Source organism: Engraulis encrasicolus, chromosome 18 (assembly GCF_034702125.1).
Source record: "Engraulis encrasicolus isolate BLACKSEA-1 chromosome 18, IST_EnEncr_1.0, whole genome shotgun sequence".
NCBI classification, from domain to species: Eukaryota; Metazoa; Chordata; class Actinopteri; order Clupeiformes; family Engraulidae; genus Engraulis; species Engraulis encrasicolus.
Genome location: NC_085874.1, coordinates 17,484,619 through 17,505,617, shown reverse-complemented (window position 1 = coordinate 17,505,617; position 20,999 = coordinate 17,484,619). Strand labels below are relative to the sequence as shown.

The following is a 20,999-nucleotide window of genomic DNA, read 5'->3' as shown; positions in this document are numbered from 1 at the left end:
CCTTTTAGAATATCTTTGTTGGGGAGTTTTAAAGCAATGTATGCAAAAGATATGACACTCGAACTGAAAAGTGTGCCGGTGCCAACCGGTCTCCCTACTATTTTTATGACAAGAACCTCGTCTTATATTCGGGCCAATACGGTATTTATGCCAGGGGGTTGTGGTAACGATCAACCACCACAAGAGGGTGCGACGCCGCAAGCTCTTTCGACAAGTCACGCGCAGCGTGTCAACAACTAGTGAACTACAACAACAGGACAGATAGCGATTTTACAAAATGAGTGTAGCGCCTGAAAGTGATGTCTTGGGAAATTCAACAAACCCAGCTTTAAACAATGCGGAAATTACAAGGCCCTGGTATAGAAGAAAACATAGCATTTTTCTACCAGAAATCAACAAGACCAATCTTCAGTATTTCGGCAGTAAATATGAAATTGCTAATGAGATTGTCAGAACTAAAAAACAAGGCTCCTTTGTCATTCACCCCCAGAGTTTGTTCAGGTAAGTTGTTTTAGGAAATGGAAATTAGGCAAGTAAAAGGAGGGCAGAACCTAATTTAGCCTGTTATTTTGACCACGGCAGAGGTCTTTATGTGAAGTAGTTAGCACAGAGTTTACGCTGAGGTAGTTAGCTCATCATAGGAGTTGATAGCTAGCTTGCTAACTAGCCTGCATCAGATCTATGCATCATACCCGCCCATTAACAAAATAACTAACATGCAGCCAAATAGGCGTAGGTTATAATATGAAGGGTACATTTAATAAACACAACATAATAATTTAGTTCGTTCTGAAGTGAAGTGTGGGTCTGTGGGAAAGTGGCAATGAGGGTGGGTGTAGCCTACCTCACCCGGTACTGTAGGCGGGCTAGTGCGAGGTTACCTCCCATCCATTGGTCCGACAGCCCAGTAGTCCGACAAGATATGTTTAACTACGGTATGCCCAAACCTAAAAAACAATGCCTAACCTTAACCGCCATTAAAGTCACGTTGTGTCAGTATACAGTTATTACAGTTATTTTAGCGTCATAAGATTGTAAACATTCACTTTTAAGTTTACTGAAGAAAGAACTAAGTTATGCCCAAACCAGGGCTGTCCCACAGATACTCTAGGAAGACTTCTTAAGGGCTGTGGCTGTCCGACCGATGTGCCGACCCCCTGGTGCGATCCCTGGTTATCTTTTGAATGATTGACAGTAACCTGTTGAGGTAGAGCTTACCCTTGATGATCCTAATGATCTTGAACCATTTTTTTACAGGGCATACTGGTTGTGGATAATGATCGTGGTAACGGGTATCAATATGTTGGTCGTTCCCTTGGATGTCAGTTTCTTTGGGCCTGGTACATGGCACATATATGATATATCTTTCACCGTGTACAGTGTCTTGGTGGATTTAGCTTTCCTTGCTGATCTTTGTCTGAATTTTCGAACGGGCTACCTTGGTAAAAATGCAAAGGTACGTGTCTTGTGTTGTCTTTTTCCCCTTAACGAGTGAGATTTGATTTGACTATTAGGGATTTTTTTTTACCAAGTGCTTGTCAACCCACAGGCCATTGTTGACCTTCAAAGCATAAAGCTGCATTACCTGAGGACCTGGTTCACTCCTGACCTCTTGGCTGTCTTACCATGCGACTACTGTCTGAGATTGGCGCTCAGCGTGGTGAGTTTGTTTTGTATACCTTTCAAAATACAAAATACAGTTTCATTGAAAATGTGCTGTCTACTCAGGCCAGTCAATCTAAATAACTGATATCAAAGTGGACAGAAACGCTTCCACTGCAGTCTACTTCTGTTGTTTTGTTGTATTTGTATGTTTTGCTTTTATGTTAAATGTTCTTCTGTTAACAGTTTTTACAAAAGTGCTATACAAAATGTATGTATTATTCATTTATTATTTCTAATGTAGGGTTCATTTGACTCCATTACTACTACACGTGTGAAGAAGGCTTCAATAATTTTGAGTCTCTTGCGACTCCTGAGGGTGTTGAGACTTTTTCGCTATGTCAGCGAGTGCATGGAAGTAAGTGAGTCTTTTTTTACTGAGGCCTTTTTTACTGAAGACATAACTTTGAGCCAATGTTGTTATACATGCTCTTATACATCATAGTGAATTATGCACAGAGGCTTCTTACATGTCTTGCTCAAGGATACACGTACATCATCAGATGGGGGTGCTTGGGCTTATTCCAAAACACATTTACCTGTCCAATTAGGCACCCAGTTGAATTGGACAGGTAAAACATCAGAGCTCTTTGGGAATATGTGGCACTGGATTGCAGCTTCAGAATCCAGGTTGCCAATCACTTTCAATTGGACAGGTAAAACCAGGTAGTTGGAATTAGGGATGTTTACCGGTAACCGGTTAACCGATAGTCGACCGGATCAACGATAACCGGTTAAATTTTCTGCCACCGGATAACCGGTAATAATAATTATAATAATAATTTCCTCCCAAAAAGCCCCCAAAAACTCTAATTTTGAGGTTTTGGTACGATAATTCAGCATTTTCCATCTGGCGACACTGGCTGGACATGACAGACCCTGTCTGAGCAGCAAGAAGAAAGGCTTATGTGAAATATAAAATTGAAAAAATTCAGTGCTGTGCCTATCAGGCACGCAAACGTTATATCATTTAAGATTGCCGGTTAACCGGTTAACCACCGGTTAATGAGTCAGTAACCGGTTAAGCTATTTTTACATTTTCGCCATCCCTAGTTGGAATATGTCACACTGGATTGTAGCTTCTGAGTCCAGCTTGCCCATCACTATAGGCCAATGCTGTCCCTAAAAAAAAAAACAGCTCAGCAGAGCATCAGCTAAGTCGGGGATGTTAAACTCAGGCCCGGGGGCCAAATTTGGTCTGCGGAGCCATTTTATTCGGCCCGCGTGATCATTTCAAATGTGTATTACATTTGGCCAACATACACCATTAATGTATAGCGTAACATGACTTGAACATGACATTTGCTGTGTCACAGGATGTGCAGACACATTTTAACTAACAAATATGATGGGAAAGAGTGTATGTGAAATTTAAGTTAGCTATAAGTATGAAGTGCATGCACAATTTTATTTTATAATTGTTGAGTTCGGCCCGTGACTTTGTTCCAGATTTGTATTTTAGCCCTCAGTCAATTTGAGTTTGATACCCCTGAGCTAAGTGTAATGTGATGTACTATATAATGATAAGCTATTGTGCGTTCTGCCCCTGTGTGTAGGGTTTGAGTATGGCCATGAGGTCCGTGCTGGAGCTCATCTACACCATCTTCGGTATCTTCCTCATCTGCCACTGGAATGCCTGCTTCCAGTTCATGTTGGCCCACCTCACAGCCTACCCACATCTTAGCTGGGTCTACCAGCAGGGCGTCATTGTGAGTTCTGCACACCAACAGTATAGGAGAGAGTTCAGACGCAAACCCCCCTGAAAACCCCAAACAAAATTCTGCAAAGTTATTTCTAAACAGCATTTTTCCTCAACATTTAAAGGATTTTATCAAACAAAACGCCACTTAAATTACATTACATTACTTTATATTACATAGCATTTAGCAGACGGCCTTGACCAAAGTGACTTACAAGGAGAAAATTTAAGCAGGGACAGGGTCAGGTGTCTTGGCGCTGAGTACAGTTGCAACACTGACAGCATTGTTCAGCACAAGGTAAAAGAAGATGTAGCAAAAATTAGGATGCATTAAAAGTGGAAAAAGGTAAACAAAGACATCAAGGCGTAGTGCACAGTTGCAAGCAACACTGACAGCAATGTCCAACACAGAGGAAAAGATGTAGCAAAAAAAAGGTACATAAAGTAGTACCGTTGTAAGGTACATAAAATATGTTAAAAGCAGTGGCTTAAGGAAAGAAGCTAAAAAAAATTAAAGCCACGAGGCAGTGTTAATTTCGTCAACCATGACTATGACTAAAATATTTCGTCAAAGCCCTTTTTTGATTTTCGTCATTTAGACTAAGACTAAGACTAAATTGGGAAGGCAATGACTAAAATATGACTAAGACTAAAATTGATTTTCGTCATTGTGACTAAGACTAAGACTAAAATTTAAAAAGCTGACTAAATTAACACTGGTGTTAAATAAAATAGAGAAAAAGAGAACCAGTGTGTGAAGAAGTTTCATTCTGCACAGTGTGATATATGTTAAAAAGAGAAGCAGTGTCCGGAGAAGGTTTATTCTGTACAGTCAATGGTATATGTTAAAAAGAGAAGCAGTTTCTGTAGAAGTTCTATCATGTACAGTGTTGACTAAAATGACTAAAAATTGACTAAGACTAAAATTGATTTTCGTCATTTAGACAAAGACTAAGACTAAATTGGGTAGGCCATGACTAAAATATGACTAAGACTAAAATTGATTTTCGTCATTGTGACTAAGACTACGACTAAATAAAAAAAAGCTGACAAAATTAACACTGCCACGAGGTGAGTAGAACTAAATATTATTGTCATGTACAAGTCAAGCACAAAGATAAGATGGACTGGATGGGCAAGATGGACTGATTTTAAAGTGTACCAAATTTATAGAAACAGCCTATTTTCAATAAACTCATCACAAATGCACTTTATTTTGCAGGTTTTGCATCTGAACACTTAATTTATCTGGTTTCTGGGATTGTATTATAGCAGCCAGCTTGTTTGATCATCAATGTCATTGCTGTAGTTGACTTGCAGTGTTTACACTAGCATTTCCATTTAAAGTACAATACAAACACTTAGAAATATAGCATTTATAAACTCGCTAATTGAATTAGGATCAGAGTATATATGTGAATGGATGCCTTGTTACAATGCTGATGAATGTGTTTTGCGTGTTTCTGATTTTGTGGCAGGCTAAACCAATCCACATGCAGTATACCATTGCCATGTTTCGCTCCCTGTGTCACATGATGACCCTCAACTACGGTTCGAAAGTTCCAAGAGGTATGCAGATGGCAAATGTTAACAATTTTTTCTGACAGTCTGTCTTCTTTTGGATGTGGAAGATGTATGTTATAATGTTATACAGTGTGCGAATTTGTCTGCTGCTTATAGGTCCTAATAGGTCCCACTGCCTGGTTTCTATCTGGTACAGCTCTACAAGGCACGATTCGGCTGCCGTTTATTCCATTTATATTAGTCGAATATGGCCGGCACAGCTCGAAAACCAGCCCTCGTTTTTTCGGCCGGCTGAACCGAGCTGAGTGGGTGTTTCCCTGTCTACCCAGAATGCCATGCGTCAGCTCGCCCTCATCAGTGAATCATCATGGCGGCCAACTCCCTTGAAATTAGGGGTGGGCGGTATGGCCAAAAATGTATACCTCGGTATAATTTTAGCCACGGTATATATCACGGTATATATCACGGTATTTTACATTTGTGTAAAATGTAAGCATTCCGTCGCAAAATGTACAAAACGCCTTTTTTTTTACTTCTGCATTTGCATTTTTTTAAACATTTGCATTTTTGTAATGTGTGTGAATTCTTGCTATTCAAATCTTTTGAAAACAGACAAAAACTATGTAAAATGCATTTTGCAATGCAATGCAATAGGCTTCAACACTGTCAATTTCACCAAGTCTAGAAGGGGTTAAACTAGGGAAGGGAGGGGTGTCAAACTGAACATGGATTTTATCCAATAAATCGTTCATTTGACCTTTTTTTCTATTTCTGGAGTTGCTGGGGGTAATTTGGAAATGTGTGCTTGCATCTGTGATTATGCCAAGCCTAATGGTTCAGCTGTTATTGTTAAAGTTTAAAAAAAACGAACTTTCACATGAGGCAGCCAGCAATGCATTGTAGAACTAATGCATTTAAATGGCAGCTATCACTGCAGCAGCGGTTAGCGTGCTAACGTTAGCGAAATCGCTAAATCACATTTTAAACAGTGAACAGTCATCTAAGTTACTAACACCCAGCCAGATATCGTGAATGATATTATCTCACCTGGACACAGTAACATACAGTAAGGCTGGCGCAAATGTAAAGCAACCAGTAGCACATGGATTTAGCACTTCTGTTGTCAGACACCAGCATTGACATGAATGACTTGGGCTGTTAGCTTGCTAACTTGCTTTTCAAACACCACTGTACATTAAATTGTGGAGACCAGAATCGAAATCACATACAGTTTAAAACCATAGTTCACTACACTAACTATACATTTTACACTTAAAGCTTAAATGAAATTGTGCTTCTGTTCTACAACCACATATTCTTTTGGCTACTACGAGAGACAGTCTGTGGATGTTCAAAACGTTGTCTATTACTGCCATCTGCAGGACGCAATGCGCTATGGCGGTAGAGCGGTATGGATTTTGTCCATACCTTGGGGGAAAAAATACCTCGCACGATAGTATACCGTCCATACCGCGCACTCCTACTTGAAATACTCTTGATTAAAATCGAAGGCAGAAATCAACATTGTGGTATCCAAATATGATGACGCGGAAACTATTTATAGCCTACTTCGATAGATCAGATATCTGTCGGCCTTACGTTAGTCAACAAGCCTAAGGAAAGTAATGATATGTGACAAGGCCAAAAATGTAACTCCAACCCTACTCTCCCTAAATGACTATCGTCCATTTGCGCTTACATCTGTAGAAGTAGTAGTTCATACACCGCGCTCTTCCGTGTGTTGCGTCTCCAGTTGAATAACTTGGAAGGTGAAAAAGTGGATAGCAGTCGGGTTCTTCTTTTTTATTTACATAGCAGCAGAAGTGTAGACAAACGTTTCGGCTGTTGCCTTCGTCAGTGTCTCCATGGCTTACATCTGTAGCCATGAAGTGCTTTGAGAGGCTAATCAAGACGCATATCACATCATCTATACCTGCTGCACTTGATCCACTTCAGTTCGCCTACAGGCCAAACAGATCAACTGATGACGCCATTGCTCTTGCACTTAACACCGCTCTTACCCATCTTGATCACAGCAACACCTATGTGAGGGTAGCCAGGCCACGCCCTCCTAGTGACGCAACACTTTCAGCGTTGCAACTAGTCAGGTCAAGAGCAATGCAAGTACTTTCTGTCCGTATTTTCGGGAACTCCTCCCACTTTGTAAGCAAACAACCATAAGCAAACCAAGGGAGACAGGTCAACCATGCCATTTGGGGAATGTTAATTGTTATGCTCTTGTTCAGACCAAGTCTTGAAGAGATTTGCACGTCGATGATAATCAGGCTAATATGAGAGTGGTCTCTATCGAATACAGCTCTGCCTTCAACACAATTATCCCATCCTGGGGTCCGTTTCTCGATTCTTGTCGTTGCTAACCGTCTTAAGACCGTCTTAGGGGGGCGCTGTGGCGTGGCACGCTAAGTCCCCCACATTTGGGCTTGCATGCTCATGGGGTACCCCGGTTCGAGTCCAGCCGGGGTCATTTCCCAATCCCACCCCGTCACTCTGTCCCACTCGCTTCCTGTCACCATCTCAGGCTGTCCTATCAAATAAAGGCATAAAAGCCTCTAAAAATATATATTTTTAAAAAGGCCGTCTTAAGACGTAACAACATTCCCTTAGATTTAGTGGTGAGTGTTGCTGTCGAGAGAGAGTTGAGTCACTCTTACGAAGGACGTTGCTACCAGAGACGCTTTCCCAGGCTAGTGTTGAAGTTGTAATCTCTAAACCTTAATCTTTCACTCTGCAGCTGGATTCTAAGATTACAGTGTACAATATTCCTAAATATAGGAACAACAGGGCTGTTGTTTATGGGTGAATTGTAGGACTTGCGGCAGGCAGGACTTGTGCCAAAGTCATTCTGACATTCAGCACAGTGCACAAAACGCTTCTGCCACCAATCTACGTTTCCCTTCAGTACCGATCCAGGGGTGAAATTCTCAAAAAGTTTCTTACTACATTAGCTACTTTGTTGTTTTCAATGCATTTTTCCCATTGGCAACTACCGAAGTTGCTAACAGGCTAACAACTTCTCTTTTGAGAAACTCACCTCAGAACTAAAAAGGTACAACTCATTTTTTTTCCCAACAAACTCTCCTGAAATATAGGATTGACAGAGCAGTGGGAGATGATCGTGAGCATGACGGTGGGCACCGTTTTATATGCGCTGGTCCTGGCCAAGATCACCGCGCTGGTCGCCACCTTCAACATCAGCCATCGAGCCTACGATGAGAGGGTGAGGAAAACAGTCAAGTCAAGTAGACGTTATGAAATTCTTCAATGACATTACACATTTGAAATTGTCTCACACACCAGACTCCAGATGTGTAATTTAAAATAAACAAACACAGTAAACAAGACACACACACACACACACACACAACAAAATGCACATGCAACACACTTAGCGACACACTGAGGTGGTGGGGCAGTGAGCAGTATCTTACTGCTAGATCTGGCCAACCTCACTGGCCTGGTAGCTAGAACTACATTCAATACCAGCCAGCGTGCCAATGAGGAGACGGTGAGACTTCTCTCTCTCTCCCATACAAAGCAGTAGAGGCATATCATATGACCACTACGTTAGCTTTCATAAAGATAACAAGCCCCTCTGAGCCTTCACCTTTACCTACACACGTGATTTGTGACATCATCAATCAATTAGGTAACTTATCATGTCAACTTCCTTTTTGTCAACATTTAAAAAAAAAAAAAACCTCACCTCAGGAGAAATGGGTAGACTGCGTACCCCCACGTACCACGCCCACTACACCCCTGCCTGTATAGACTATTTATGTGGTTACTATTTTCAAGTTTGCACCATCAGATGTGTCAGTGGTGCTGGCCCTAAGATGTAAAACCCCTGCCATGCATTTACTCTTTCATGTGAATTTCTGATCAAATGACCCAAATACCAGGCAGTCATGGGTAAGTGGTAAGGGCTTCAGGTTTCCGGTTCGACTCCTGACCCGCCAGGTTGGGTGGGTCAACCCTTGTTTGGGCTACAAGTCTTTGGGCTACTGTCCCGCCACACTGCTCCTTTTTGGGCGCCATTTGGGGCTGCCCCCTTGCACGGGTGAGGCATAAATGCAATTGCATTGTGTGCATTGTACACTTGTGTGCTGTGTCACAATGACAATGGGAGTTGGAGTTTCTTAGTCGGGCTTTCACCTCACTTTCTTTGTGTTTTTGTCCAGCTTGCGTCCACTGACACGTTATTTTGAAATATTACCACAGGGTGGCAGCAGTAGTCTAATTTCAGTCCGATTTAGTCATTCAAGGCAGCAGCCTACTGCTCATTAATGTTTTTAACATTCATTTATGGATGGAGTTTGCACAATACAGGTTATATTAGTTATATACTAATCCCACCAAATTTATTTTTTTAAAATATAGAATAGCAAACCAAGAATAACCTGGGCCTTCCTCACCCTCCCCATGTAACCTTAAAGGGGCATTCCAGCGGTGGAGACATGAATATGTTACTGAAAGTGGGTCATATTTATAGTAGAATAGTAACATACATTTCTAATTTGGTGCCTTCTTGGCCAAGAAAAGGCAGAAAATGACTTTTTAGTGCTTGTGGATTTGTGACAACAATCCCCATAATGCACTGCAATGCTCAAGTTCCACAGGCCACACCCAGTTATTTGGGACTCTATGCATCATCCCTCCCTCAGCTTGCAGGCAGTGTTGCCAGATTGGGCTGTTTTCCGCCCAATTGGGCTGCTTAGGATGGTCGTGTGCGGGCAAAAATGGCATTTAGCAGAAAAACCCGCCCAATTTTAGCCATAGAAATCAATAGAATCGGGCAGGATATTGAGCTTCTAGGCTGGTTTTGAGCATTTTTTGGGCTGGAAATAATCCTCATCTGGCAACCCTGCTTGCAGGTGCATCACAATGGGACAGACATCACTGGACGCGACCAAAGTTTCTGTGTTGCTACACCTTCTTCAGAGTCAAATGATAGCAAGAGAGAGACACACATGTCAAGGGTGCATCCCAATATGTGTCCTTGCCTCCTCCACTTGTGCTTGTCTCCTCGCCCCGCCTCCTGGCCCCTCCTCCGTGGAGAAAACGATAAAGTTTCCCAGCTGTCAGCCTCGCCAACTTTTGAGGGACTGTTTTTCATTCACCATCCAAATTGCAAATGAGAAAAAGACTTTACAATTGAGCTTTTGGAAGATATTGAAATATAATGCTGTTGTCAGTGATGTCATCATGACGAGAAGCAAGTGGAGGAGGCAAGTGGAGGAGGCAAGGTCACATATTGGGATGCACCCCAAGACTTGACATTCACAGGTGATCCTACTTGGTTTGACTAATTTGGTCTCATTGCAGGTAATTGACCCCACCCCCCAACACCAGGACAAGATTGTAGACAATTAGACAGCTTGCCAACTTCCCAAAACAAAATAAAAAAGTGAAAAAAACAATACACAAAGAACATTGTCAATAAAACCACAGCTACAATTATTACAAGACCACAGCCGCGATGCTGGAACAATTTGTTACAGAGAGCAAGACATATTGTGTTCCTCATTTATGCCCTGAGGCTCCACTGAATTTAGAGTATGAATCCAAAATGCCTTTCTACGAAGCCTCTCTGTCTAATTGTCTGCAATCTTGTCCTGGTGTTGGGGGGGTGGGGTCAATTACCTGCAATGAGATGAGACCAATTTAGCCAAACCAAGTGGCATCACCTGTGAATGTCAAGTCTTGAAATGTGTGTCTCTCTCTTGCTATCATTTGACTCTGAAAAAGGTGTAGCAACACCGAAATGTTGGTCGGGTGTGTGCACAAAATAAAGTCTTGAAAACTAAGCTACAGTGTGCTCCAGCTTCTCCTTTCCAGCTATGCCAGTGACTTACTGGCAGTGTTGCCAGATGAGGCTGATGATTTCCAGAAAAAAAATGCTCAAAACCCGCCTGGAAGCACTAAATCCCGCCCAATTCTATTGATGTCGATGGGAAAGATTGGGCGAGTTTTCCTGTAAAATGCCATTTTTACCCGCAGACGGCCATCCCAAGCAGCCCAATTGGGTGGGAAACAGCCCAATCTGGCAACACTGCTTACTGGAGCCTCAATGCCAGTGATGGGACACTGATCTGTGATAGGTCTGTTAGAGCATTAGGTCCAACCCCCTATGGGCGGGGTTGAAAAGGTGGGGAAAAGGCTTGTAGTCTCAACAGAAATCCACCTCTCTTACACTTCCTATGTCGATGATGCAAAATGACCATTTTTACATCATTGACATAGGAAGTGTTAAGATATGAATGCGGATTTCTCCTATCTCAGGGGGAATTGAGAGATTTTTGCAAGACCATTCAAAAGTTTGACTGGGTGTCTATCAATGGAAAGCCTAATGCAAAATGGGTGGAGTGTCCCTTTAAGCAGTTAATTTGGTAGTCTATCACTTATATGAGCCTGTCCAGTCCTCACATCTTCTGAATTGCCCATTGGTTGATTGTTACAACTCTGATATTCACCACAAACTAACAAACAATTTTAATCAATTAAATGTATATTATTCTAAAATAAAATGAATTAGTCTCAGAAGTGTTTTTTTTCAGTTGGATTGAACTTGACCTTAGTCTGTTTTTGCCTCCTCACAGAAAAATGAACTGAAAGTGTATGTAAGACACAAACGGGTCCCAGAAGATCTTATCCCCCGTGTTTTTGGTCACATGGAGAACTGCTACCAGGGCAGATGGTTTGACGAGAAAGAGATCCTGAGTGACCTATCTGAGCCACTAAAACTGGTAGGATCAAAGTGCCTGTTTCAGGCTAAGTCATGCAGTTTGTCTAGCAGAAGTTTATGAAAATAGGGCAAAGTCCTTGCCTGCCAATCCAGACTGTCACATGAAATGCATTAATTTGACACTGTACCATAAATAAAGCTGAAAGACCGCCAATTGATGCTCAATGTGCTTGACTGCATCATGTACAGTAATGGGCCAATGTAGCCGTGTTGTTCACTGTGCTGAGCCCTCACCAACATCTTGCTAGACAGATTCACACAGATTGAGCATTGTAATTTGAGGAAACCTTGGAGTGACGTTGGACCAACCCACCAGCCAAAAAATATTTTCTGCCTTTAGGGTTTGTCCAGTTTACTTGGCCAGCGAAGGCCTGAAGTACCAGGAAAATGTTTTTTTTTGTTCAAATATTAGTATAGTGTAGGTGGTGTTGTTCCGGAATCTAATAGTCCAAGAGCCAAGAGGGTTTTATTTATGTGGTTGAGCCCAAAAGGTTTGATGGGTGTTTCTGAATCAGAAAATTGTGAGGAATTCAAAAATGTAAGTCACATATTTGGAATCAGCACCACAACATTAAGTTAGAAAAACCTCTTCAGTGCCATTTACCTAGGTTTATATGGATTTCGTAAAATGCTGCTTGATATCGCTCCAAAACAAAGCTGAAAATGAATATGAGAAGGTACCCGACTTCGGATGAATATTGTAAAATTTTGCCTACCTATGGTTTTGTAAGACTTGCATTTTTGAATTCCTCCCAATTTTCTGAATCAGAAACACCCAAATTGTACAGGCTGTTTATTTCTGGGGCCTTCACATCATATATCAAATGTAACTGCACAGCATTGCCCTTCCAATCACAACAATCCAATTTTTCTGATACTGGCTACCCACCTTGACTAACAAATGTTCTTCGTGGAAATCTGCGGCTCCACAATCAGGCCGTGATGGAGCACATCTGCGGCCACATGCTGCAGCGTGTGTTCAAGGGCACAGACCACATCTTCATCATGGAGCTGCTGCTGCTGGTGGAGCTTGAGAACTTCCAGCAAGGCGACGTGATCGTCCGGCCCGGCACCGCCGGCGACTTCATGTACTTCCTGGACAAGGGCTCTGTGGAGGTGGAGTACAAGGGCGAGATGCACACGCTCATAGACGGAGACTACTTTGGAGGTACCGTTGTGACAGGAGTGTGTGGTTGCTGTTGCTACATTGTCACAATACTACAGCCAATGTTATATGTCCGATTTAGTAAATATTTCATAATATTTACCAAATCATTTTGATAAGTTGAAAAGGCCACTGTCCCACATCTGATTGATTCAGTATGGTGATGGATGGAACCACCATGATTTAAAGGTGCACTGTCTGCGTAGGATGGTGGCCAGAGTAGATATTGCAAATATGCTGGTCATTAAAACTGGGCTGTCTACTGCCAAATTTTATATTTTCATGAATATTTACTAAATGATGAACTGATATTTACTGGTATGACCAAAGATGTATGAAAAGTACAATTTTCTCAGTCATAATGAATACTTAGAATTTAATGGTGGTGGTAAGTATTTATGAAAAAAGTACCATTTGTGAATGGGCAGCAGGAGTTCTGGAAATATATGTGTATGTTCATATGTTTTTGATGGTTTTACTTTATTATTTTTTTTATGTTATTTTATTTTAATAGATGTAAATTAGCCTAAGGCTTACTCTGGTACAATGCATGAAACGGCAACATTTATTACATTACATTATTACATTACATTGCATTTGGCAGACGCTTTATAACCAAAGCGACTTTCAAAAGAGGACATAATCAAGCCAACATCACAAGCAAATACAAAGTGCACAAGAGATATACAGAACAACAAGTGCAGTTGCAAAGAGGGGTTAGTTTTTTTTTTGTTTTTTTTTTTTAATATAAAGAGCAAATAACGAGTACACACACACACAAACACACACTCACAAACTAAACTAAACTAAACATCATGTCAGGAGTCTGCCCTGGGGCAAGGCCAGTTCAAGCATTAGTCTAGTAGATTCTCTCGAAAGAGGAATGTCTTTAGTTGTTTCTTGAAGGCTGCAAGAGATGTGCTTAGTCTTGCTGCCTCTGGGAGACTGTTCCACCACTTGGGTACCACAACGGAGAACAATCTTGACTGGGAGTACCTAGAGCGACTGGATGGCAGAGCCAGACGGCTTGTGCTGGATGAGCGCAGTTCTCTTCCAGTAACATAAGGCGTTAGTAGGTCCTTCAGACAAGCTGGGGCCGTTCCTGTGATGGTTTTGTAGGCAAGGGTCAATGCCTTGTGCTTGATCCGGGCGGCGATCGGTAACCAGTGCAACTCAATAAATAGAGGAGTAACATGGGTCCTTTTGGGTTGATTGAATATCAACCGTGCCGCCGTATTCTGGATCATCTGCAGAGGCTTTAGCGCACAAGCAGGTAGACCTGTCATGAGTGAGTTGCAGTAGTCAACGCGGGACAGGACCGTGGCCTGGACCAGTCGTTGTGTAGAATATTGTGTCAGCACAGGTCTGATATTCCGTACGTTGGACATCTGGATTCGACAGGTCCGGGTGACCGAGTTGATGTAGTTGGAGCATGACAGCTCATCATCAATCATGACGCCGAGGTTTTTGGCGACTTTGTTTGGGGTCACGATGGTGGAGCCTATCTTGAGGTTGATGTTGTGACTGAGCGACTCTTTAGCTGGGATCACCAGGAGCTCTGTCTTGGCCAGGTTCAGCTGTAGGTGGTGGTCCTTCATCCATGTTGACAAATCGGTGAGGCAGGCAGAGATGCGTTCCGAAACCGTGGTGTCCTCTGGACGGAACGACAGGTACATCTGGGTGTCATCATTTATGTTTTAATTGTACATGGTCCCTATGATAAACTGTATCGAATTGAATACCAAAAAGATGAAATTATACAATTAGTATGATGTAATTAAATGAAATTACATTTAATTATAGCACAAGGTTAACATCGCCCATAGATCAATAAAGTTGACAGAAAGGAACAGAAGCAATAGAAAGTAGACAGATGTGTTAGGCCTTTGAAGCCAGACTCACGAAAACAGCAGCAGGTCTGTTGCTTTTTCACCATGCATCAACAAGTCACTAGGTGGTGCCACTGCACTAATTAGGCCAGAGCCATACACGGCTTTCTCAATGCCCAGTGTTCTAGCCTTGCTAGGATGTGAAACGCCCAGTGATTGGATACTCTTTGATTTATATGTTTATTGAAGGTATAGGTCAAATACAATGATAAAATGATACATTTGGGTTTTAAACTTTTCCTTAACAAATATACACAAGTACAGAACCACAATGATTGGATACTCTTTGGTGAACTCAGCGGAGTATCCAATCACCAGTTGGTTCACGTCCTACCAAGGCTAGAACACTTAGAGATATCCGGCTACATATGGCTCTGAATTAGGCTAAATGTCCCCATGTATCCTAAAGTGCTTTTCACACCTTGTTGCGAGTGGTTCCGAATTCAGAGCAAATGTGAAGCCATTGCTAAAAAAGTACATAAATACCATTTCTCATCTCAGGGCATGAAGGGGAAACTAACCATTGTCTTTTTAGCTTTTTCCTGACATTATTACATATACATACATCATATGAAGATGGTACCAGTTCACCCTTCTTTTTTCAAGATTTGGTGCTGTGAATATGCAAATGTGCACTTCTAATTATATCTCAAAAGTTTTGTTTGTTTTTGCATGTGTTCTCTACAGAGATAGCGCTGGAGAAGTACTCCAAGCATAACGTCTTTGCCGAGGCGGTGACGCCATGCCGCATATGCAGCCTGTCAGTCCATTCTTACTACAGGGTGCTGGACCATTTCCCTGAACTCAGTGGCAAGCAACTTGTACAGCCGTTTTTCAAAGACTAAAAGGTGAGTACACCCGAATCCCAATAAGAAATGAAAACATCCAGTGGCTTGAAAATGACATGGGGACTGACGTATGCCAAGAGTATATGGCTCCGATATCTGAGAATGCCAAGAACCTGGCTATGTACTGTAGTGATCCAGGTTATGTTAACCTGAGGTAGTGGTAAAACATCTAATAGAAGAGCCTGTAGTCCTTATTTTCTTAACTAAAGTATACCTGTGGGCTATTAACTATTAACACATTTACTTGATTTTCTTGAGAAATAAATGCACTTCTCTCATCAAAAATGCAAAATCAGAGTATTACTTATCTGTTACAACTGAAAGTCTTAATAATCCACAGAAATTTTGGAAAGTGATTGAAGTGACGGTTCGCAGTAGATTCACCCTAATGCCATTTGAACCGTGACACCCAGCCAGTAGTCCGCCCAAAGTGTTTTCTACCTTGGGCGAACATTAGCCGAGTTACCGAGTTAAACTCTGAAACATTTCCTGGAGAACGTTTAACATTTGTGCCCTTCACTGTGCAGCAAGTGCACAAGGCACTCAAAACTTTGAATCAAACCAAACCTCCTGGTCCAGATTCTATTGAACCTTATTTTTTGAAAATGTCAGCCGATTTTTAATGCTCAGCACATCACAACACTTTTTAATGTATCAACTGAAAACAAAGAACTTCCTTTAGTCTGGAAGTAAGCCTTTGTTATTCCACGTTTAAAATCAGTACTGTGCAGCGCTTTTCATTGATTTGTCAAAGGCATTTGACACCGTGGACCACACAGTTCTCAGGGAAAGACTTTCCAGTTTTGGTCTCTCAGATCATGTAGTTTCTTGGTTCACAAATTATTTAAGTGGTAGGACCCAGTTAGTGTATTAAAGCGATGGTTCGGAGTAGAATCACCCTAATGCCATTTGAACCGTGACACCCATCCACCTTTACACCCGAAGTGTTTTCTGCCGCAGGCTTACATCAACAGAGTTGCCGTGTTATTCGATGTTTATTCCGGATAGCTTGACTCAAGCGCATATGGATACTGGGCACCATCTCCAAACTTTCCCCACAAAAATAACATGTCATGACACCAAACTTCTACAGTATAACAAATGTGGTTTGTACTCACAAAAAGATGAATTTGAAACTTTGTACATAGTCCAGGAGTTTATTAGTAACAACACACGAGACGATTAGCTTTTCTGCTGCTAAACATCCGTCGACGTCACTTCCTCCAGCTGGGACTTTGTTGATGGAAACAAATACACGTCCGGAAGGCGGAAAACTAAAAAAGACAGCTTGCGCTACAACTAGAAATTAACCACTTCGGATTTAAATTTTACCACGTTTAATAAATAGAAGACGATGCCACACTCGTGCATATATCCTGGCTGTGGACTAAAACACAAACCTTACAATAAGTGGACAGTCCCAGCTGGAGGAAGTGACGTCGACGGATGTTTAGCAGCAGAAAAGCTAATCGTCTCGTGTGTTGTTACTAATAAACTCCTGGACTATGTACAAAGTTTCAAATTCATCTTTTTGTGAGTACAAACCACATTTGTTATACTGTAGAAGTTTGGTGTCATGACATGTTATTTTTGTGGGGAAAGTTTGGAGATGGTGCCCAGTATCCATATGCGCTTGAGTCAAGCTATCCGGAATAAACATCGAATAACACGGTAACTCTGTTGATGTAAGCCTGCGGCAGAAAACACTTCGGGTGTAAAGGTGGATGGGTGTCACGGTTCAAATGGCATTAAGGTGATTCTATTCCGAACCATCGCTTTAAACATGATGACTTGTACTCATAATTTTCAGTGTCCACAAGGGGGTGCCACAATGCTCAGTTTTAGGCCACCTTTGTTTTATTCATTCTGTATGAACATAAATGACGTGGGACGAAATGTGTCTGATGCTAATATGCATTTTTATGCTGATGACACAATCATTTATTGCTTTGGGTCATGACCTGCCAGTGCTGTTGATTCACTGCAGAAGGCTTTCGATATGATCCAGCGCATATTTCTACAGCTAAAATTATTACTTACTGCTGACAAGACTAAGCACATGGTGTTTTCAAAGCCAAGGAAAAAACTTATCAGACATCCCCACAGTTTTCACCCTCGAGATAAATTAAATTGAGATAGTAACTTACATTTGCATAAATATCTTGGTATCTTGCTTGATGACACGCTGACATTTAAGGCCCACATTGAAAATCTTGTAAGGAAACTGAAACTGGGGTTTTTTTTATTTAGAAACAAATTCTGTTTTTCCTTCAAAGTCAAGAAGTGCCTTGTCTCTACAACTTTTGTATCCATTTTGGACTATGCAGACCTCTTGTATGTGAATGCTTCAGCTCAATGCCTGAGAAGTAAGATTGAAGTAAGATTGACTTTGTCTATCATGCTGCCCTGAGGTCCATTACTAACTCTAATCCATCACTGTGATCTATATGCAAGAGTACAATGGCCTGCTCTAGCTACCTGGAGACTCACCCACTGGTTAGGGCTGGGCGATATGGAAAAAAAACCAATATCACGATATGGATTACTTAATATCACGATAACGATATATATCACGATATAGCACAATTACATTCGTTTTCAGTTTTTCTCTTTATTTGGTCTTTATTTTTTCATGTCGCAAAACAACCTTTCTTTAAAATGGATATTTTTATTCTTATTTTTACAGTTACATTAACTTATAGTGTGTATTGTGACAACATTCAATGTAATTAAATTATATTCAATTGTATAAAATGAATAAAAATTACTATCACGATATAAACGATATAGGAGAAAGATCATGATATACACTTTTATATCACGATAACGATAAATATCGTCATATTGCCCAGCCATACCACTGGTACACTTTTATATACTAGGCAATACTACTGTGTTTCCTAAACGTCTTGTATAATGCCTACACATCTCTTATATTATACAAAACAAAAAATGTGAAACTTTATTAGAGCACATTTACTTCAAAATGAAGCAACCGTTTGAAATTGTAAGTCAAGGGTTATAAAGTGCATTTAAATCATAGCCTACATCATATAAAATGATCTGTTTTTTCTTTATCTATTTTGTTACAGATTTATTGCAGTCATCGCCTTTGGGACATTTGCTTTATTTTCAGTCCAAAACTCCTCAGCAGCCAATTAGCCAGAACCTGTCTCCCTTGATCACACACCCACTCACAAACCATACTTTTGAGAAAATTAAAACCTTTCTTATGTTACAGTTTTAAGATGTAAGGTTAGAGTAATAACTACAGTATAACAATAGAGGGCGAACTTGATCAAAGTATTTATGAATATGCCTTTTTTTTATAGAAATGTGAGATATGAAGTTTTATGATCAGTTACTCTGATAAATGCATTCATTTCTGGTGTTCACTTCAGGAATTATGCAAGAATTATCATTTCTGTTGGCCTCATGTTTTGCCGAATAGACAAATTTCAGTATGCTTTAACCAATGGCATACTCTGCATGGTTGTACGTTTCATTTGTTTTATATCTAACTTATATCTGTTCCGATATGCATTTTAAAATTGTTGTTTTTTTTAATCACTTGAAAGTTAATGTCTGTCTTGAACTAGTAATAAAATTCTTTGATTAAAGAAAGTGTGTGTGAAGCTGTTCTTAGTAGGGGTGGGCGATATGGCAAAAATGTTGTATCACGATTTTTTAACATGAAATCACGATTTCGATTTTTTATCACGATCTTCCATCCAAAAAATAAAAACAACAAAAAACAACTTTCATATACTTGCAATTTGTAATTTGCAGTCAATAAAATGTTAATACACTGATGATACTCACATAAAGTGTACAATTGGAATACAATAATGTAAAGAATAAAGTTAAGACAACAACACAAGTGAGAAAACGTCACTCTGATACTGATAATAAACATCCTCACTGCAAGACGATCTATACGATTTCTCCACTTTGGCAGATTCGAGACGATATTTTACTCAATATCGCGATTCACGATATAATATCGTCATATCGCCCACCCCTAGTTCTTAGTGACCGGGCTAACACAACGGCGGCGACAAGATTGAGCGACATAATCGCTGGACTGAACAGCAAGAGCGATACGAGCGATAGAAGTGACAGAATATGTCCGTTAAAAACAGAAACATTCAAACATTCCCATTGGCTGTAGCAGCTGTCGCTGAACCACATCATAGCTAATTTGCATAATATTTGCTCAGGCCAATTACAAATTTTCGCTCAGTCGAATCACTCGTCGCCCGAATCGCTTTTGTCTCTTCTCTCGCGCCCGCGACTCAATACAAAGTGAATTACTTTAAGTCGCTGGACTCGCTTGGTCTACTCGTGCCATTACTCTCATCTAATCCCATCCCTCTTGCAGGGAATTCAATCCTAGGCCAGTAAAAAATAAGATGACACAAATGTCTCTGTATGAAAGGGGCCTTTCCATCTCCTGTATGGTGTGAAAAGATCCTGGTGATGAAGGACCAGACAGCGCATTATTGACAGCAGCAGATACAAGATACAATATATTTTATTGGTCATGTGTGTATATATATGAAACATATATATACAATGAAAAGCTTCCCTGCTCTGGGAGTCCCAAAAAAGGTTAAAAAGAATGTTAAAAAGGCAGAAAAAATGTGATGAGATGTGATGAGTGGATTCCTTCCTATGTTGGTGTTTTTGAATTCAACAGTCTGATACATTGAGGGAAGAAGCAGTACATCTGTACAGTACATCTGCAAGCACGGCCAGGTCATATACTGTAAACATACGCAAGTGCACAGTTGATTGAGCAATTAGGTCATGGAGAGATTGCAGATTTAGAGAAATGAATGAGCTACAGGTATCGCTCATCTGCAAGGTTGTGGAGGGGCTAGGTCATTGTACCTACCTGCATTTTGGAAATTAACCGTCAACTGGCGTTTAGCCACGTTCTCCATAAGCACTGTCGTATGTTCCTATCTCAGGCTGGCATGGGCCAAGATGCGTCTAAATGTAAATGGTTGTCCAATGGAGTGTAATTGCTGATGTGCTATGATTATGGCGGGGAAACTAATGATTTTCCTCTGCCAAGGTCAGACGAGGTTTAATTAGGAGTGGTGCAATCTGCAATTCTCATCCCCCCTCTCTTTCACAAGCCAGCCGCTATCTGGGAGTCAGCCAAAAACCTACCTCTGGCATGTCCGAAAGAGCCTCTACGTATATGTCAAAGGCCTGCTGCCACCCTCCATGCTTGGGATTGAGTTTGAAGTGGAATAATACATGGTACAAGAGGACAACCACAAATTGCAGTTGCATGCAACTTAAGTGGAAGTGCACACACACCTAACCAATGGATTTTTAAAGTCTTTACTCACATTAAAATGGCTTTACATCATGGTATGAAGTAATGATAATATAAAAAGAGCATTAATGCCGTAATCAAGTGCTGAGAATGACTGGT

General features: G+C 40.9%; 1 protein-coding gene across 1 annotated transcript; it reads left to right on the top strand.

The window, feature by feature from the left end:
• Nucleotides 1–205: 205 nt before the first annotated feature.
• LOC134469110 (potassium/sodium hyperpolarization-activated cyclic nucleotide-gated channel 3-like) lies at nucleotides 206–19,174 on the top strand. The gene is made up of 11 exons (XM_063223155.1): nucleotides 206–501; nucleotides 1,258–1,456; nucleotides 1,550–1,660; nucleotides 1,907–2,020; nucleotides 3,219–3,371; nucleotides 4,840–4,930; nucleotides 7,996–8,123; nucleotides 11,503–11,649; nucleotides 12,585–12,816; nucleotides 15,390–15,550; nucleotides 18,643–19,174. The coding sequence occupies exons 1-10, from the start codon at nucleotides 278–280 to the stop codon at nucleotides 15,545–15,547; spliced, it is 1,557 nt and encodes a 518-aa protein (XP_063079225.1). The 5' UTR covers nucleotides 206–277; the 3' UTR covers nucleotides 15,548–15,550; nucleotides 18,643–19,174.
• Nucleotides 19,175–20,999: the final 1,825 nt, after the last annotated feature.